General features: G+C 35.1%; 1 protein-coding gene across 4 annotated transcripts in view; it reads right to left on the reverse strand.

Annotated features, from left to right (window-relative positions):
- LOC149086558 (glutamine--fructose-6-phosphate aminotransferase [isomerizing] 2-like) overlaps nt 1-21,925 on the reverse strand; it is a 222,453-nt gene that overhangs the window by 6,816 nt on the left and 193,712 nt on the right. For all 4 annotated transcript variants that reach the window (XM_089256034.1, XM_089256032.1, XM_089256033.1 and 1 more), the window contains 5 exons: nt 14,804-14,961; nt 5,558-5,672; nt 5,254-5,381; nt 1,095-1,247; nt 765-941 (listed from right to left, as the gene is read on the reverse strand). In XM_089256034.1, coding sequence (XP_089112160.1) covers nt 765-941; nt 1,095-1,247; nt 5,254-5,381; nt 5,558-5,672; nt 14,804-14,961 — 731 coding nt within the window. The remainder of the gene's footprint in view (nt 1-764; nt 942-1,094; nt 1,248-5,253; nt 5,382-5,557; nt 5,673-14,803; nt 14,962-21,925) is intronic.

Below are 21,925 nucleotides of genomic sequence, written 5' to 3' on the forward strand. Positions count from 1 at the left end.
CCCTCGATGGGGGGACTCCCTGCGGTAGCAATTTTTTGCTGCGGTCAAGGTACCCCTGCATCAGGAAAGTTTTCTGACAAGGACGAACCGGGTATTGAACTCTGTGTAATTGGGTGGTTGACAATTACCACCCTATACATATATTATACACTGTTATTTTCCAGGCTAAAGCCTTCCCAGCTCTCACTGTGGGGTCATGGGAACAGGATTTCTGCCAAGTCAGAACATCAAATAAATTTCTAAATTTATCACAATTTATTATCTTGATATGCATTCTAAAGCCTATGAGAAACAGAAATCCCGACAGAAAGCACGAAGTGCAGATTACACGGTGAAAATTAAAATTTCAAAATTTACGTGATCTCAATTTATTATCTAGATTGGTGGCCCTTGCTGCAAGAAATAGAAATCCAGACACAAAGCGGGAAGTGTGGCTTATACACAGAAAATTTAAATTTCAAAATTTAGTTGATAGCAATTTATCATCTTGATATGCACCCCACCACTGCAAGAAATGCAAATCCCGACAGAAAGCGTGTGAGTGCAGCTAATACAGTGAAACTAAAATTTTCAATTCAACCCTGTCGGAATTGTCACTTGTCGGGATTTTGTCTGCCAGGATTATAACCCAGACCCTCTCATCACACAGCCAGTTATCAATATATATTATACTGAAGTTTTAGTTGCTTTCATTGAGCTTATGCAGCTTAGAGTATGCTAGCTATATTAATTATCAAGTATCTATAAAGTGAAAATATTCTTACATTACATCCTCGTAAAACTGCAATGTGATAAGACAGCAGCTGTAAAGGTATAACTGTAAGAACACCCTGCAAGCAATCAACTGCATGTGGCACTTCTAAATACTTGTAGGCCATTTTCTGAGTTTCATGGTCATTTTTCTCACAGATTATGACAGGACGACCAGATCGAGCAGTTACCTGGAAAAAATATTTGGCACAAGAAAGTTTGATTTTGATAAAGCATTATTAGCTACAAGAATTCAAATTTTCTGGAAGTTACCTATATAAACTTCACTTTGTTATAAATAATTTGTATTATATGATTAAGCTGAAACCAATAGCTAAATTTACCTGCTGCAAAGCATTCATACATTTTTGATACACCGGATCCCTTGTTACAATCATAATAACTGGCATTTTCTCATCTACTAATGCCAAAGGTCCATGCTTCAGCTCACCAGCTAAGATGCCTTCTGAATGCAAGTACGTCAATTCTTTTATTTTCTATGAAAACGTGGAATGAAAAGCAAATTGTAATAACAAAATCAACGAATACTCTAAAGAAAAATGACTGATTCCTTAAGGCTAGCAAATTAATGTAGTAACATACATATGAAACATGCAGTGAAAATCTTGTTATACAGGGTGGGCAAAAAGTCATGAGCTGTTTTCAGGGGACCTAGAGAAGTTAAAAATGTGAAGGTTCATCTGAAAAGAAGAGACTGTTACACAAAAATTCATCAAAGCTCACCCCATGCCTTACACGCACAAGGTGGTAGAAGAAATAGACTTTTAGATTTGGGTGTTTTGGAACAAGTATCATCAGAATGGGCAACACCTTTAGTACCAGTCCTGAAAGTGAACGGTTCACCTGTGTGGTGACTTCAAGCTCACCGCCAATGCCGCTAGAGATACGAGAGGTATCTGTTACCCAAGATCAAGGACTTGCTCACTAGTCTTTCAACTTATTGAATGCCTACCATCAAGTGGAACTGGCGATGAAGCTTCCAGGGACTTACTAGTAATTAACTCACAGAGGATTGCTTAGGTATTCAAGACTGCCTTTAGGGATAGCCTCAGCTCCATCAATATTTCAGAGAGATTGACAAGCTCTTGCAAGGGAATAAAAATGTGTTGTGCTACCTAGACAACTTGCTAATAACAGGTAGCTCTGTTTCGGATCATTTATGAAATGAATTTGAGCAAAGTGTTGTGTACTTTGCAGGAAGCTGGTATCAAGCTGCATCCCTTGAAGTGCTCGTTCATGCAGCAGTCAGTAGAATATCTGGGATATAGAATCGATTCAGAAGGACTGCATCCAGTGCAAACGAAGCTGGAGCCATTGAGAATGCTCCTGAACCAAAGAATACAGATGAACCAAGGTCTTTTATAAGTTTGCTGAGCTATTATGCCAAATTTCTTCTAAATATGTCTTCTATGCTAACACCATTGTACAAGTTGTTGAATAAGAACACATGTTGGAAATGGACTGTGCTTTCTGGAAGGACTTCCTCTCCTGCTAAGACAGGATTGTCTACATCAGCGGTTCTCAATCTTTTCTGACTCGCTGAGCCCTTTTCAGTGTATAATTTCTATGGCTGAGCCCTGTTTAACTCGAGGAGAGAGCCCTTTTTAATATATTATTTATATGGCAGCACCCTTTAGGCCTCTTTTTTTTGTTTATCAAATTCATGGATTTTTATTATCGAGTTGAGGTTGAGAACAGCTGCTTTACATCATCTTCATTGGTCTACTTCGATGAAAGTAGAGTGCATCTTGAGTGTGACGCTAGTTTTACATGACGTAGGAGCCGTGTTGTCCCATCCATCAGCTGTGAGTGAGTGTCCTATTGCTTTTGACTATAGAGTTCCTTTCTACTTTCATCGATCTCTCACGAAAATACGAAAGTAGAAAGGAAAGTTTGTTACACCAGGGTTTAACACTAGAACTACCGGAGCGGTCTTTTTGACTGCTATTGCAAAAATGCATCATACAGCTATAAATATCGATTTATTTTGGATTAAAACAAGTGTCATATAGACCCTGGAGCCCCAACCCTGTGAAAAAAATCGTATGTTTATATTTTTCGAATTTATATTACGTATTATTCATGGATATCAATATTTCAAGTCGTAAGTTTTCAGGAACTATTAAAAATTCAAAATCTCAATAAAAAAAAAAGACTATAATACGTGCTTCCCGATCTGTGGTCCATGGACCCCGGTGGTCCATAAGTAGCCTACTTTGTAACAGGTCCACGGGTTCATTTTCATTTACTACCATTGCATGAATGACCTATTTTATATAGTGAAACAGCAATATATTCATTTTTTATATGAAAATTAGAGATTTATTTGCAAACTAAAAACACAATAGATATTAGATTGCATGGGGGAACATCAAAATTGACCTTCAGACGCTACAGCGGGTTTGCTGTGCATTGGCCTTCACTACAGGGGATCCCCGACATCAAAAAGGTTTGGAAACACTGATATTTAATTTATATAATACGAATAATCCATCACAGAAAAGGAAACAAATAGATATTTAGACTTCGCAGAGAAATAAAAAGCATATAGCGATCATATATCGCTTAGCAGTCTGAACATTGTGTAAAGCATTGTGAAGCCAAGATTCAAAATCGATTTTTACACTTTCTGCAGAACATCAATGTGTGGGTTTTTAATTTGTTTACGTAAAAAAGCACTGTTAGCATTTTCCCAATTTCTGTTTGAGTATTGTCAGACAAGTTCCTTTAGGAATTTTTTTTTCAACTTCTTTGTAGCAAATCCATGCATAGATTGCACTCAGATCAAAGGTATTATAAAATACGTGCCAGCGCCTTGAAGGAGGTCTTACCATACATTATTTTATAAGAATAAAGGCTCCAGGGCAGATCCGAATAATTATCGCCCAATATCGTTAACCGATATATCCTGCAAAATTTGAGAGATGCATTGTCAATCAGTTACTCAGTTCAGTTTGGCTTCATTCCTGGCCGCTCCTTACCAGTGCAGCAGTTGATTTGTCATGATATATGGGAGAGTGCTATAGACTCTGGACAAGAGATTGATGTAATTTACGTCGATTTCCAAAAGGCATTTGATAAAGTAGACAGATTGCTACTACTGAGGAAGCTAGCTTGCATGGGGGTTTCGGATAAAGTTGTGAGGATAATTCAAGAACTGCTGTCAGACAGAGTTCATCAGGTTCGCGTAGCCAGCGTGATGTCTAGAGAATGTCAGGTGCCAAGCGGAGTTGTCCAGGGATCGGTGTTAGGCCCGATCTTATTTACTTTGTACACTTACGATATTACTCAGGCTGTGTCACCCATCTCTCTATTGCAATTCGCTGATGACGTGAAGTTATTCTCTCCAGTGGAAAACACTAGGGGCTTAAGAATTGCATGCCAACAACTTTTCCAGTGGAGTTGTCAGTATATGCTACCTATTTCATCATCAAAAAGTGGATCAATGCATTTAGGTAGACGCACAGATCCTGAATATTACCAACTAGGTAATGAAACGTTACAGCAATTGGATACATGCGTGGATTTAGGTATTGCAATGAGCCGCATTCTGGATTTCACTGATCATTATCATGGCATAGTCTGCAAAGCTAATAGAATTTCATATATGTTACGTACGGCATACCGTAAGTGTGATGCGCATACGTTGTCATATGCTTTCTGTGTGTACGTTCGCCCGACCCTGGAGTTCTGTTCGCAAGTATGGAGCCCTTACAAAATCAAGGACATACAGCTCCTCGAAAAGCCACAGAGGTAGTTTACTAAACGAATACCTGGCATGAGCGGTCTTTCTTATTGCCAGAGACTTCAATTTCTGGGTTTACACTCACTGGAATGGCATAGAATCGCTGCAGATCTGAAGATGTGCTACAAACTAGTCCACCAAATTGTTTATCTACCATCGAGAGAGCCTTTCTTTGAGATCATAGACAGGCGAGTTAACCTACGTAGGCATCACTTCCAAATAAGAATACCAATGGCTAGAAGGGATTGCTTTTTCCACGGATATAGATGCCGTGTGGCAAGAATATGGAACAGTCTTCCATCAGAACTTGTATGTGCCTCCTACGCAAGATTTGCTTCCACTATTGGGGATTTCGACCTGGCTCCATATGCGAAGTGCTTCCCGTACTGACTATTATTTTTTTTTTTCCTTCCAGTATAAGTGCATTTCATGCCTTCTGGGGTTATTGTAAATAAATAAATCATTATTGTAAATAAAAATATTTATTTGACATACTTTAAAATATGGTATGGTGAGCCTATTTTGATCAGATATGGGAGGTTTTATTGTAATATGTCAAATAAAGACTGAAAAACACAGGAAGGAGCAAAAATTCCTGCAAAAGGTCATCTCAAATTAATCATAAAAAGCTTTCGTCTTGAAAGGAAATACTTGTTGAATATATTTAGTATATTTAGAGATATTTCTTGCATGCTATTTTCCATAGCAGACTAAAGCAATATTTTTTTTCAACTTACCAAGGCACCTTCTAAACATGTTGCATAATTGTAGCCTCTTCCCATAACTAACACAGATTTTTGTTGAAATAGAGCTTCTGCCAAATTTTTTACTTCTTCATCAAGCTTTAACACTTCTTTAATCAGCTCTGAAATAAAAAAGTCTCAGTAATGAAAATATGCATTAAACATGTACATATTTCATCTATTATGAAATTTCTTGTTTGATAACTTAATTATTTAAATAGAATCATAGACTTGTTTTAATACATTATATGAAAAAATAGTTTTTGTAAAGAAACATTGTGTGGTATCTAAAAAGTACCTGGCAATTGCTTCAACCCTTTCAGAATTTCACCACGCCGTATTCTCATAGAAATTCTGTCTTCTGACATTACAAGTGCAAACATGACGAGGGATATAAATTGACTGGTGTAAGCCTGAAAGTGTTTTTTAAAAATTATTTATTTCAATTACATGAACTAATAAATTGTCACATTTTATTAAAAACAGAAAGGTCTACCGAAAATCTCCCTATTGGATAAATATAGCCGATGCTCATTATAATGAGCCCCATCATCCATCATTCCACAGAAAACAGATGCTATATCAGATGGCCATTAGGTAGAAAGTTTTAAAAAATTAGCTTTGGAGGAAAATTTCATATTTAAATGGGAAAAAGTTAATCATTCACTGTTATAATGTATGAGGTTCCAACATAAATGTATCAGATTACAAGAGTTAGTAATAAAATTGTATTAATCGTATATACACATGCATGTAATTTAAGATCCAAAATAATATCACGTTACACTTATTTCAGACCGTCAAGTTGAATAAATATAAACAAGTGCTGATTTTTAATATGGAAACAAGTCTACTTGTCAATTTATTATACTCCTATTTGAAGAAAAGTGATTCAATATGAATGACTTCAATATGAATTTGACAAGATATGTTTATTTTTTTTTATTGAACTAACACCACAATGGACAAAACAGACAAATTATATATATAAACAAACACTTTTTGACCCAAAGTGATATAAATAACCTTCTATGGGTCGTATTGATAAATTACATAGAGAATTTCTGGGCAACATACAAAGATATGTTTTACTACAATTGCTGCAGGCAAGTCACACCACAAAATATATTGCTTTAAAATGTTATACTAGTCTGATGTGTTAAAATAGATATATTTTCCTATAATATATAAACAAATTTTACTCCTTTTAATTTGCAATTTCCTTAACCATCAAACTAAACGAACCTCTCAATATCTGCTATTTCCAGTATACGATCTTTTATAGCCTTTTTAAACACATAAAATTATTGCTGCTGTCTAATAATATCAAATTCTCTACATAATCTTGGAGCAAGAAAACATTTTTGCAAGAAACAGATTTTTTGAAAATTGTTTTTTTAGGTAATGGTATATGATATAAATATTGTGATCTCGTAGTGCTTCTGTGTATATTCACTCTGGAATACCAATTAGGATTCTTATACATGAATAGTAAAACTTTATACAGATAAAGTTGACATATATTAAATTGGATTAATGATACTTTATTATGTGAAGAACTATTGGTTTGTAGAATGTAACATCACAAACAATCAAAAATTGATAGTATAGATTGAATTTTTATGTTCCCCAAACTTTTAGTCCATATAAAATATGTGGGATCACCCATGCTAAAAAACACTTCTTTCAAACTTTGGTGTGAGATGATAGCCTTAGATTTATACGTCATTGCTGTAATTGTTCGTAATTTATTAACAACTTGATCAGTATGATCTTTCCCATTTTAGGTTAGCCGAAATAATTTCAAGATATTTATAATGCTGTATTCTTTCAATGTATGAACCAGGGCTGTCATTTCAACTTTTTCCAGAGGGGGGGGGGGGGCAAAGCACATGTACTCAATATATGTATATATATTTGTATGTATATTCCATTTTTAGTGTATTGGGGGGGCTAATACCCCCCCCCCCTAAATGACGGAACTGGTATGAACAGTTACATGTAGTATTTGAAGGAAAAAGTCATTACATTCATGAAATTTCATTAAATCTGTGTGCTTGAGTTAAATTAAAAAGAACCCATTTAGTTTTGTTAGCATTTAGCCTAAGTTGAAGATTTCGAATTTTTATTTATTGTATATGTTACCGGCAAAGTATGAAATCCAGGTATTCTATACAATGCCTGGTCGTTTCATAGGCAAAGTATGAAATACCGGTTTTATTCTATACTTTGCCTAGGCGTTCTATAGAATGACTAGTCGATCAGGCAAAGTATGAAATTCTTCATCTGTAAAACAAACATTGACAAAATTTTCATTATATAAGCAGCAGGATGCCAAATGCGCCGAATAAAATAAGAGATTCTTGTTGAATTATAAATTTTAATAGATTGCTGATGAATGTGACAAGTTTTTTTTCCCCAAAAAAATGTCCTTTTCGCTGTCGTGAGAAAGGATCTCTTGAGGGGCGGTATAAAATATTAAAATTTCCCAGAATTTTTGTCGTTTTTTTTCCAGAAAAGTTGTTCTTTGGCTCTTGTGAAAAGGGTTCTGTTGAGGGGCGGTATAAAATATTACAATTTTGCCAATTTCGCAAATTGAAATTTCACAGAATTTTAGTCTTTTTTTTTTTCCCGGAAACATGCATTGGCAAGCAACGACTTTCAGTCTTGGTTGTGTATAATCGCAACATTTGATCCACAATGTCGACTCCATATTTAGTTTCGTTACTGTAGGCAACTGTTTCTGGGGTCTTTATGATGTTTTTTTTAAAGTTATATCAGTATGAAGTGAACTCAGAACTAGAACATTTTTAATCTTTTTCCCCTGATTACATGTCAGCGTGATATCAATTCCAGTTTTAAATACTATAGACGAGTATAGATCCTGTGTTTCTTTTTTGGCGGTACCTCATGACTGTCTTTTTGAAGGGTCCCAACCAAGCTTGTCAATTTCGATTTCAAAAATGCACATAATCTCAGTGATGCAAAATAATTGTTATTTTTCGACCTTCTCCTATACAAGGTTCAACTAATCAAATTACATATTCATAGATAAGTTGATTTGCTGGTCTGATGTTATCTGCTCGTGTTATCCAAACGGATTTTCTACAAGTTTAGAATATATTTGGAATCAACGCAGTCAAGCAGCCAGAATTTTATCGCAAATTTATCTGACTTACTTGGGACATACTTTGTAAATGGACATCTTTTTGAGGGTAAAAGTTGTTTGTCCACAGTTAGATTGGGCCTTGGTTTGTACCAAGTTGCACTGTATTCTATGAATGAATTCCATAGTGAAGATACAAGAGCAAATTGGTCAGTTTTAATCTTTCAGACTGAATTGCGTGAATTTCAAAATTTCTTTGAAACGATCTCTTGTGATTGTTTGGGGGAAAAATGGGAAACCCCCAAATTGACGACCACAATGAATTCAGGGGAAAGTTTTTTGCACCATATAGACCTCTTGCGTACATAATGGATATCGTAGCATCCAGTTCAAGCAAAGAAATTGACCAAGAAGTTTCATTTAGACGATGATGGGCTCCAGCTTCTGTACATATTGCATCATTTCATCCTCTAAAAATAAGGCATCACGAACTCAGAACACTTTCATTTATGTCTTTTGACGCATAAAATGTGGAGCCTTGATTTTCTCTCAGTATTTTTTGCGATCTTCGACGCACAGAGTTATAGTATATAATTATATCTTTAGTCTATGCCTCGACGTCCTAAAATTAAAGAAGATTCTATGATTCTTCTTATGCTCCCATCTGCTGCAGTTTCTTAGATAGTTTCTGTGGCTTCAACAAGGTATGACGAGTAACTTTTCTCACGAATTTACGTTTCTTGTTTCTCAATGGCATTCTATTTTCTACCAACTGAGGCACCAGTGGAGAAATAATTTTATTTTCATGTAAATCTTCGTCATCGGAACCACTACTTTCTTCTCCACAGTTTGGCATAGGGTAGATCTATGCTCTTCTGCACTTTCATCATCACTGCTTCCAGAGTTTCATCTAATCTTTGCGTCTCCTGGAATATTTCTTCAGTGAATATAAGTTTTCTCGTCATTCGAAACTAACTGTTTGAAAAGATCACATACACTCAAATTTTCTACGTCCCAGAATAAACAATTTATCGGATAATATGGCAAGAATACTTGACAAAAACCAAAAATGACACCTGCTGACAACACTTACAGATAAGAATGAGGGGAAAAGAAAGGTCACACGCAAGGTCAAATGCAAAAGACTTGCAGAAAGATAACCTACTTAGAAATTAATTGTGACGATGATAGTATTTACCACATAAGGTGCTAAGATATAAGGAAGGGCTACAATGACCCCCTTCCGCCTTTCTAGGTATTATCCACTCGTATCTTCGTTGTTTAAAAAGATATTGTATACCAAAGTTTTTTTCATTAAGAACATAATTCAGGAAAAGTCCAGAAATTTCAGGTGGTTCGGTTTATTCTTAGCAGAGATATGTAGGCTTAAAAAGCGTGCAAGGTCATAAAGACACCCGTCCATCTTTCTAGTGTTAATATTTCATCATTGATAAATGGAACTTGCTGAAGTAACCGAGATTTTTATCTACGGATTTATGAACAAATATAATGTATAAATCACGCGTATAAATAACTCATCTATTCGAGGGAAAGTGACCGTGGTGTGTCGGTCACGGAAAAAAAAATTGGTATACATAGGTTTACCATATTTCATCAGTGGAAATACGGGATATATAGAGATTCTAAATAAAGAATTGCTTATTACTAAACCGACTATACTTGCTCGAGAAAAATATGTGAAATTGGGATTCGAAATACGGGACAATGTCAATTATCGCCAAATGATGCCAAAAGTAAGCAAAGTCTTTATCTCGTGCTAAAATCACAGAAAAGTCGTCAATTGCGGGAAATAAAGCGCCACTTCAAATTGCAGTGAATTAAAAAAAAAAAAAAAGAAGACGTGTGACATGAATATTCGTGTTTGTAATCGTAATGAGGCTTTTTGGATCACGTGATATTTCCTTCTCTCTTGAGGGACATACAAATCGTAAATAAGGTAACCAATATGACGACTTCCTGTGCAACTCATGAAAGACATAAATCACAATTAAAGAAGCATAGAAATGAATTTTTTTTTCTTTTTGATGGGTGCAAGATATTTCAAAAATTTTCTTAAAGCTCAAGTTACCGATTTGCCTGCTTTTGCTTCAAACAATGCTAGATTAAAGCTGCGGAATTTCTTCAGTGTAATTTATGGGCCCATAATTAATTTCAAAACATCCTAAACTATATGGATTGATGCAATTGGATATTTTAAGACAATGAGGAGACATATACTAATTTCATTTCCGTGCTTGAGAAGATACAAATAAAAAGTTTAAATCAATGTTATTGCATGAATATCCAACTCAAAAGTTAGGTCCGGCAAATTTTTTTTATTCAATTTTTTGGGCTATTATATATGGTGAACATTTTCTTATGTAACCAATTAGTAGATGTGATCAGTAATTTCCGCATCATATACGCCCATTTTACACTGAAAATGATTTTTTAGCGAACTGTAAAAAACATGGTCAGTTGAATCAGTAAACCAGATTCTTGTAACACATTTTTCAAATGAAGAAAAACCATTTAAACAGAATAAATTCAAATATTCACTAATATTTATGTCAATATCATTGAATAGGTTCACATTCATGTCGCCCATAATTACCATATTCCAATTTTTAAACTTGTTCAAATATATTCCAATTTCATCATTAAATTGTATAATTATGATATAATTATAATGGTATAATTATGAGATCTATAAAACAGTAAAAAAAACATTGAAATCAAATTTTTAGTATTAAAATTTCTGCTGTCTGAAATTGACTATAAATTGAATTGGCTTTTATACTTTCTCTAATGTATATATACGCATGTAAGCCCCTCCAGATTTGTTATATTCACGACAATTATAATAACCTGGGATTGTATATATTTTCACTTCATATTCCTAATCCAGATATATAATATATATAATTTCAGTTAAACATATCACATCAAAATCTTTATTAGTATATTTTAAAAATGCCATAAAATTATTAACGTTTTTTCTCATACTTCTCACATTACAAACATTATATTTCAATGCCGTATTAAAAGCTCTTTCATCGGTATTTAGAAACTCTTTTATAGAATTAGGTGAATCCAAGACAGGCAATCTATAGTTGTTCATTTCTATATAGTTTTCAGTTACTATACTTGTAAACAAACATTGTGATACCTAGAACTGCGGACTGGGTCAAATCGACCCAAATTGTGAAAGAACTGTGTTTCATAGCGAAAACAGGAATTTCTTTTCGGTTTCTGGGTTTTCCCCAACTCTTATTCAATGTTGTTTAATTGTGTATTCATAAAGGAAAACTATTTGTTTATGAATATAAAATAGGCTTCAAAATTAGCTAAAAAATGACGTAATTCAGTAAAAAATAAGATTTAGTATACATTATTTACTCTATTCAGTCCAAAAACATTTTTCAGTAATCCCATAATATGACAAAGATGTAAAATAAGCGTGTCAAATGGAGTATGAGAAAGTAATATGATTCTGTCAAATAAGTATTGATTTATTACTGATAAGTGGAATTTATAGCTTTTTTTTTCATTATTCTTGAATATTCATCGCATGTTGAAGTTGCACAACCCATGCAAAAATTAAGTGTTTCCACATTTTCATTTTACCTGACATCAGACTCGTTTATTTTTATTTATTATTTTCATTGCTCACGAACAGTTACATGATCAAGAGTGCACGAACGTTTCCTTTTGCTCAAGGGCAGCACGTATGATAAATGCAGCTCGTCAATAAGACTTTAAAGGAACTACTTTCAAAAAATAGTTCTGGCCTTCTGTACTGCTCTATACAAAATCCAGGACTATTTTTATATTGAGATCCAGGATGTTGTAGAAAACGTCTGTGATGCCACCTTCACCGAATATTTTCTGAGTATTCGATCGCTACAACTACGATTGTTACACTTCGTTGAATTATAGTGTGAAATAGTTTCTTTGTGTGCATGTGTGGAAGCTTTTTGGGGCTAAACTACTGCCAGATGAAGAGTGCTGATTAATGAAAAACTTATATCATTCTTTCCTTGATAAATTGTCATTGTGGCATTGTTCCATACAACACTGCAGTTTCACTATATTTATTACGTCAGATAATATTGTTCTTCGATTTCGTCTCACTGTCTCTACTAAGCTCATATTTTTTTGGCTTTTAGCATTTGAGCCAGCTTCAGTGTAGTGAAAAAAGATGTCGGTTGAGGCATTTCTGTCCTTGTTCTCAAATGGCTTGATCAGTTGCATCACTATGTGCTCTGAAAGAGATTCATTGGATGCTGATACTTCCCAAGGTTTGGAAATCCGTGCAAAACGTATTTGGTACAAGCCAGAATTTTATTTTTTCTGCGACATCGTTTGCCTACAGAAATTTCAACTACACATTTTTTAGAGTTAAGCTTTTACTCTTCGAAAATCTTTAGAGTCCCGTCAGAATTCCAGGTATTCAAGTTTACAAAGGAAAAAATATTTAGCTCGCCATTCCTCCATTGAAAAAAAAATATATGCTCTGACAATGAATTGGCCTTGAAAGACCTGGTGCTGTATTATCTCTTCTGCTTATCGGGAATCCAATCCGTATCCCCGCCGATTATGACAATATAAGCATAAAAGGGAAATTTCCGTACTAGCTGCATTCTCCCTCCGAAAACAAGCATCATATTTCTCTGAATATTCGGATGACAATAAGGATAGGGGAGACCCACTTCTTAAGCATCAGATGATCGTATTCTCAACTCGCCATCGCGAGTGGAAAATACGAAAAATGAAAAATTTATTACGATGACTTAAGTGGTGTTTTTTCTTGAAAGAAAACTGAAATTTCGTCGGCTTTTTACAATTGATTGGACGGATTCAATTAAAAATCCAAGTGTAGTATACAGTGAAACCTCGCTACAACGATACTCAATATAACGATAATTCCCTCCACAGCTATATTTTTGAGATTTTTTTTCACTGTATATTTCTCGAGGATATAATTATATTATCCTAAAATTATATACATATATATATATAAAATAAATGAAGCAAAGTAATAATCACCCCCGTCCATCAAAATAGGCAATGGAGGACAATACATTATTATCCCAATGTGATTTTGGTAATTAATTATGACGTACGGCTTAAAAAGAACTTCAATAAATTAATTAGAATGCTGAAATATCTTTCTGAATAATATTTACACGCTGAAAAATATATTTTAATTATAGAAATAACTCTTCATATACTCTTATTTTTCATCCTCCCCATTAAAAAAAAAAAAGTATCTAGCCAATAGCCCGCTAACACCTTCCATTTTTGACGTTAAAGAATGTGGAAAGAAAACAACACAAATGTTCTGCACGTGCATTAAAAATGAATTGCGTTGTCACCGTCGCTGAACAAAAAATTCAGTAAATGTATAGTAGTAGTTGTGTACCCCAAGCTTAATTTTGATTGGTCAGTGGTCGATCAGCCAAAGGGAAAAATCGCTTTTCCCTGTGTAGAAAGTGATTTCTTTGATTTTCCCTCTTTCACGTCAAGGAGTGAGCTACGAATAATTCCTTGGTATAGTTTTTCGGATTATTCTTAACGTCATGCTTATGAACTGATGCTTATAATTCGGATCGGATGAGAATAAGCATGAGCAGGTAGTACAGCCCCTGTATTCTTCACTATCTTTATTTACAAATAATTTTAGAAAGGGTAACCACTTCAAAGAAAATTCTACACCCCCCTTTTTCCTATAGAATAGTACGTTGGGTCAAAATGACCCAAACCGTGGTTCTAGGTATAAGTGCTTATAGCTCTGAAGCATGAAATGTAAAGATAAAATTTTCATGAATTAATATTTATATCATGAAAGTCACAGAAGTTTATTTAACATTGGCACCTATGTTTGCGAGATAAATGAAAACGAAGTTTGATTTGGGTCAAATGGACCCGCTCTGCGGTTCTGCACAAATATATTAAGGGAAATTAATTGAAAAAAAGAGGGATAAATTATATACTATAATAGCTACAACTTTACAAATTATGATTTTTTTTAAACAAAATTTTATCATCTTACCTAGAAATATATCCTTTATTATTATGCAAAAAATTATCCATTAAAACCAAAATATGGTGATTTCCAGAAAAAATAAAAAAATAGCAAACACAAAATTAAAAAAAATAGAAAATTCATAAACAGTTTTATGCCATCCTTGCTTTAGCAACAGTTTGTGGAAAATGCAATTTTATGTCCACTGGAAATAACGTTAAGTTGGAGCACGACTTTGGACAGTTACATGTGAATGAAAATTTTAAAAAATTGGCTTATTCAAACAAATGCAATTCAATCCTGTGGTACAATTACCATAAATCAAAGGAAGAAAAACAGATCCATGTATATGAATCTGTCAAGACACGACTACGAAATTGTACAAAAGATTTTGATGAAAGATAATATACCTTTGTAGACGCTACACCAATCTCAGGACCTGCATTGATATGGATACCGCAATGACTTTCTCTGCATATACTGCTACCAACAGTATTTGTGATTCCAACAATTAGTGCACCACGCTGCTTGCAGTAACGAAGAGCAATCAAAGTATCAGCAGTTTCTCCTAAAACGACATTCCACATAGATAAAAATTTGACAAACATCCATGAATTCAAGAGGAAATAGAGGCACTTGAAAAAAAGTGCATAAACAAAATACAATTAAACTCTATTTTAATGATAAAAAATTCAGCAATCAAAAAGTTTTGCAGAGTTGTAATTATAACCAAGACTGATGTTTGAGATTTTTTAAGTTGATATTTATAACAGGGCTCATAGGCGTAAACTTGTATACGGCCCATGGGCCCGAGCCCCCCCAACATTTTTGAAGACCTGGCTCAGCCCCCCCCCCCTCCAAAAAAAAAAAAAAATTCGCGTGGATACGTTTCCCATATTTGGCTCGGAAAAACAATTTTTATGATTAAAAAAATTGCCCCCCAAAAACAAGTTTAATAAAAAAATCTCAAAATTTCATTTCAATACTTTTTGTAAAATCACAATCGAATTGTCCTTTGTTTTTTTGTAACAATTTGTATTTTTCTCACGGTCAACAACGACACTCGATCTCCAATTATCATTCTCCCTCGGTGCCAATCGTAGGTGCCCGAAGGCGTGCATCTCTGGATGGCATCAGACGATATGGGGTGGAGGTGCTTTGGTCCTTTCTTGTTCCCGCTGTAAAAGCATATCTTCTTTTGTTTAAACGTGACCCTTCGGGAAGGAGGCATCTAGACGATGCAGGAGGAAAAGAAAGGTCGAAAGATAGACCGATAATGATTGAAACCAAAACAAGTACACTCCAAGAGCCATATTTCACTATCGAGTTCAGGAGCCCGGGCCGAAACATTTTTGACAAAATACTGTATGACTAATAACACCGAGACAAATAAAGAATAGCTGAATGAAATGCAGTGAAACCTTGATAATGATTACGGACCAAGAAAAAATATTATTGTAGAGGGATTATTGTTATATCGAGAGGTAACATTATCATCACATGCCCTGAAATTTCTGTTGCTGTTGGCATCTTTTCTGAATCATGTTGTTAGTACCACCAAAAAAATACGCTGTTGAGTATTTATTCACCGCAAAAATAATTTAAATGATCAATAAAATTCATTTGGATGTATTGGCCCCGTAAAGAGCTTAATTGCAATACGCCGTGGCATGGCCCCATGGCCCAGAATAGTTATCATTTTATTGCTTTTTCACGCTATAAACTAACTACAGAAGGGGCCCGTTAAAAGTCTGACCGAGGGGCCCGCAAAAGATTCCAGCCTAGGGCCCCGCTACAGGATGTGGGGGCCATGATGGCCCTCTTATTCTGGTCGTCCCGAATATATGGGACACAAGCGCGTACGCAGGAGAGAGAGAGGGTGCCATGGCCCCCACATCTTGGTGCAGGGCCCCGTAGGCTGGAATATTTGTCGGGTCCCCAGAACCAGATTTTTCACGGGCCAAAATTTATAGCATGAAAAATCAAAAAATGATAATTGTCCCAGGCACCAGGGCTAGAGCCCTGTCAGCCCTATGTGGGAGCCATGGAGGGTGCATTGCATTGTTTTTACAGAAATTATTGGGGGCCCTCAGTTCCCTCACAAAATGTATTGGGAGTGGCCTCAAATGGCTCCGTCGGCCCAGGGAACAGGGAAAATAAATTTCAAAGAAATTTGTATTTGAATATCATTTCATCAGCCACTGCAGAAAAATCACGAGTGGTGTGTAAAACACTGTGATGTTTCCACAAAAACTTTTGGTCCTGGGCAGCAATTTTGAGAGGATGGCAAATTTTCAGGGAAACAAAAGCTATCTTTCAAAGTCATCGATTTCTACACTGTGGAGGTGATGTAAAACTACATTTGTTTCAGCCCCCTCCCCCCAACTCGACAGCAATAATCTACACTCTTAGTTATGGCCCTGTCTGCAGCACCCAGAAAGTGCTGCAACAAACAGATTGGGAACCACAGCCCTATAAAAAAATACAGTACAATATACTGTACATTCAATATAATTTATCTGCAAAGTATCTCTCAGCAATGGGCCCCCACGTCATCGAACAAGACTTCTGGATTGGGATGTTTTGTGGGTATTAGGGCAGGATTTCCCAATTTTTTAGTAAATTTTTATTTCCCGATTTTTCAAGACTTATTATCGCATGATATATTTTGTCTTGCTGAAACTTGGAATGCAAATCATTTCATTCTCCCTAATGTATTATCCGCATATTCAACCGTTCAAGTTGGTGTCAAAATTTCAAGGACAGGCAAGGCGAGCAGGAGAATCATATTACACTGGTGAAATAAATTAATAGAATTTACATATTTTATTGAATTTCATGAAAAGAACTGAACTGAATGTAAACCACTGCTTCTAGACAAAAATGCAAATCTTGTATGTCAAATACGTAAGCGTGTGTGTAGGTGGAGCCAGTAGAGAAACCGGCTTTATAAGCATGCGTAAGTTAAGACTCATTTCGTTCGCTAGCACACCTCGGCAAATTTCTTGGTGTTATTTTGCAGCAATCGGTTAATTTCAAATTGTAACAATAAAAATGAGTAACCACCAACGTTTAGATGATGGAATGAGATGGCGAATTGTGGGGAGGCTAGAAGCAGGCCAATCTCAAGTCCAGATTTGTAGAGAGTTCAATTTAGTACCCAGCGTCGTATGTAACTTATGGAAAAAGTTCCAGGATACCGGATCCATCGAGAGAAAGCCTGGGCAAGAGCCACGACGACAAGAGAAGATCTCCATTTGTTGATTATACTTGCAGGAGTGCTACAGCTTCTCAGCTCTCTCGTGACTTGTATGCAGCCATTGAAACCTGTGTATCAAGGGTGACTGTTTCCAAAAGACTTCATGAGAGAGGGTTGTTTGCAAGAAGACCTGCTGTTTGCATCCCGCTCACTTCTACAGACAGGAGAATCCGTTTATCATGGTGCAGAGAGCATAGAGATTGGAGTATGGATCAATGGGCGACCGTTCTCTTCACTGATGAGTCCTGGTTCAGCCTAAGTACCGATTCTCGCTGTACGTCCATATGAAGAGAACCAGGGACCCGCTACCTACCCTCTAATGTCCGCGAAATCGACCATTATGGCGGAGGAGGTTTAATGGTCTGGGCAGGCATCATGTTGGATGGCCACACACCTCTCCATGTCTTTGAAAGAGGCACTGTGACTGGTGTGAGGTATAGGGATGAGGTCTTGGAGCAGTATGTTCGCCTTTTCAGGGGTGCAGTTGGCCCCGAGTTCATTTTAATGGACGATAACGCGAGGCCACATAGAGCTCTTCTGCTCGACGATTTTCTAGAGAGTGAGGATATTCACCGGATAGATTGGCCAGCCAGAACTCCAGACCTTAACCCTATAACTCGCAACCCCCCCAGGGAATGAAAACAGCGTTGCTGAACGAGAGGGACCAATTGTCACAGGAAATGATAAACTGCCTTATTTAAAGTATGAAATCACGCTGCGAGACCTGTATATCTGTAAGAGGGGACCATTCCCTCTATTAACTAATTTTTTTTTTTATTCTGCAACGGCTGTTTCATACCTTCAGACTCCAACGAGTGTTACGCAAGATCATGCATGTGTATTACACACAATTATTGAATGGTTATTTGTTTTGTATTGTATCAATGTATGTACATATCAAATTTAATTTAAATCTGTACAGTAGTTCTAGAAATAATCGACCAAGTCTTCAAATTCTCTTAATTTCTTATACAAGGGGAGGTTATAAAACCAATAAAATTAAAAATCTAAAAATTGTCTCACAAACTAGATTCTCTATTATTGCCGAATTTTCTTTGATGAATGATTTAAAATGTTTTTAACAGTTTTGGCTATTTCCTTCTTAGCAAAGAATATAACACAAATTTTAGACAGTTTCCATCAGATTTGTCTGAATTGATTTGTAACTTTGATAATGTTATAATTGTTGGAGACTTTAATGCAAGATTAGGTGATAAGACATTTTTCTATTATGTATGATGAAAATGATAGTGTTACTAGAGCTTTGATGGATAAGATAAATAACGAGCGTGGCCATTGCTTATATGATTTTTTCTTAACTAACAACTTGATCTTATTGGTTATTGAAGGGGAGATACGCATGGTGCGTTCACATATTATCCCTGCAATGGTTGATTTATTTGCTATCTCATATGATTTATACATACAATTTTTTCATGACTTCAAAATTTTGGATGACTCTTTCCCCGATCATTTTCCAATTAGTGCTAAATTTATCTCAGCTACTGTCCCTCAAAACAAAAGATCATTAACAAGCTACAAAAGATCAATCTGGAATACAGATTGCTCAGATGAGTTTGACACGAAATCTAATAATTCTTTTTCTAGAATTCCCCCGATTTAGAAATAACTCCAAACATATTCATTGAGACTCTTTAATGTTGCTACTGGACTGAATCTTATTCATACCATACACAATCGTGAGTTTTACCATAACAGACCAACATGGTTTGACGAGGACTGACATAATTTTTTAAAAATTTATTCATAGAACTCTTTGCTCTTAGAAAATCTCGATCTCAAGAAATATTTGATTTTTCAAGTTCTAAAAATCTGTTTTCATCCACTAATAACAATCAAGTATAAATTTTTCCCTCCAGTTTCGAGTCGGCTCTTGCACATAAAGATCCTATTTTGGACAACCTGTTTTCTTTGGAAGAACTTTTGTTTGCCCTCAAGAATATGAAAAGTGGAAAGGCTCATGGAAGTGATCTCATAAAACCTGAATATTTGAAGAGTTTGAGACCTGCGAATCTTTCAAGGCTTCTAAAAATATTCAATAATATCTTTGAAAAATCATGTTTTCCAGTTTCCTGGATCGAGGTACAAGTCAATCAAAAAGTACAAGTGTATAAAAAAGGTGACCCCACCCAACCAGAGAACTAGACCCATTTCTTTGATCTCAGTAGCGACCAATTTATTTACCTCCGCCTTGAATAATTGATTAAATATCTGGCTAAATGAAGAAGACATTATTCCAAGGGAACAAGCCGGATTTTGTTCTAATTTTTCAACCACTGGCCAAATTTTTATTTTGAATAACCTCATGAAGAAATATATTTTTAAACCTAGGGGTAAACTTTATGATATTTTTATTGATTTCAAGAACACTTTTGATAGTGTTGGCCATTCCCTACTCTGGCATGTTCTGAGATCCATAGGAATCGGTGATAAACTTATCAAGATACTCTGACATGTATGCTAAGGCAAAAGTGAGAATCAGAACCCGCGATGGGCTAAGTGCTGCAATAAATATTACTAAAGGGATTTTGCAGGGTGAAATTTTATCTCCCTTACATTTCTTTATTTTTATTAAAGAACTCGGACTGTCTAAATTCCTCTAGTATTTCACCAGTTTTTATAAATCATACCACTGGTATACATGCACTTCTGTACAAGGATGATGCAGTAATTTTATCAGATTCCCAAAAAAAACATGCAAAGAAAAATAGATATACTCCAGGGTTTTTGTGACAACTTTTTGATTGACTTTAATATTAATGAAACTCAAGTTATTATATTCAAAAAATCAGGTAAATTGTCCAAATATGATGAATGGTATTTTAGGGGTCAACAACTAACTACCACTTCGACTTACATATACTTGGGGTCCCATTCTCAAGTTCTGGCAAATATCATACAGTATACTTACACTTTCTGGCAAAGTCAAAAAAAAGGAATACAACCAGTAATAAAAATACTTGGAGGAGCTCATAATAATTCCTTGGTCAAGGCCTTAAAACTTTGATTCCCTTTTGCTTCCAATAGCCTCATATACATCTCCCATTTGGGTATTACAATTTATTGATAAAATATTTAGTATTTTTGCTAAAAGGATATTAATAGTCTCTAGAAATACCCCGGGTAAGCTCTGAGAGCTGAACTTGGTCGCCCAAGCCTCAGTGTTTCATTTAAAAAATATATTTTAAAATTCTGGATACGTTAGCTTGAAATGAAACAATCCTGTTTGACAAGAATATGTTATGACTAGAGCCCGGATAATATGCAAATGCATATGTGCATATGCATTTGCATATTTTGGCCCTTTCCAGCATTAATGCATATAAATGCATAAAATCAAAGAATTTTCAGAATAAGTGCATATTTGTGAAGGTTTATTGAAGCTAAATCACTTTTTCGTAGTTTTCAAATGAATGTTGCTCAAAATATTTTCATAACATCTGGGTTTTTTCCTGCAGGTAGGATTTTTTTTCCAAATATCAACTGTTTCAGCGTAAGCGTCAAAAACGTTCAATTCTTTTATAAATTCTTTTTTTACTGTTATTTCGTTACTGAATAGCCACGACAATCCAGAAATTGAAAATGCTTAAATAAAAAACATTTAGAAGTTATTTATACATACGTAGTATATGCTTATGTGAGGAGGTGAATGAATATGCACTAACAAATAGAAAATATGCATTTTAAAAACACGCCTTCTCTTTTTTTTTGCATAGTAATTTTTTTAGCGCATATTTTCCCATTTTTGGTACATATTTTTGAATTTTTAACTTTTTTCACGATTTTTCAAATACAAATACAAAGGACACAACAGGCAAATTGCGTATAACGAGGTGGCAGAAAAATATATGGATGTGTGTGTAAAGATGACATATATTTGGCATTTTTAAATGCATATTTTGGCATTTTTAATGCATATTTTAGCCTCTTTAAGTGCATATTTTAGCCTCTTTAAGTGCATATTTTAGCCTCTTTAAGTGCATATTTTAGCCTTTTTAAGTGCATATTTTAGCCTTTTTAAGTGCATATTTGCATATTTTTAGAGCATATTTTGCCAGTTTTTAAGTGCATATAATCCGGGCTCTAGTTATGACCAACTATTTCAATCTTGTAATTCGTCCACTAATAAAAATAATTCGGCATTACAAGTTAAAAATATTCTTGACAGCACTGGCTTTGGTTTTATTTGGGTTCAACAAAATCGAAGCCTCGTAAAAGTTTATCATTTGATCATTTTTGTTCACACGAGAGC

This window comes from Pholcus phalangioides, unplaced genomic scaffold, assembly GCF_987345545.1.
Source record: "Pholcus phalangioides strain wild (caught in Gottingen) unplaced genomic scaffold, Ppha-v1.0 ptg000004l_1, whole genome shotgun sequence".
Taxonomy (NCBI): domain Eukaryota; kingdom Metazoa; phylum Arthropoda; class Arachnida; order Araneae; family Pholcidae; genus Pholcus; species Pholcus phalangioides.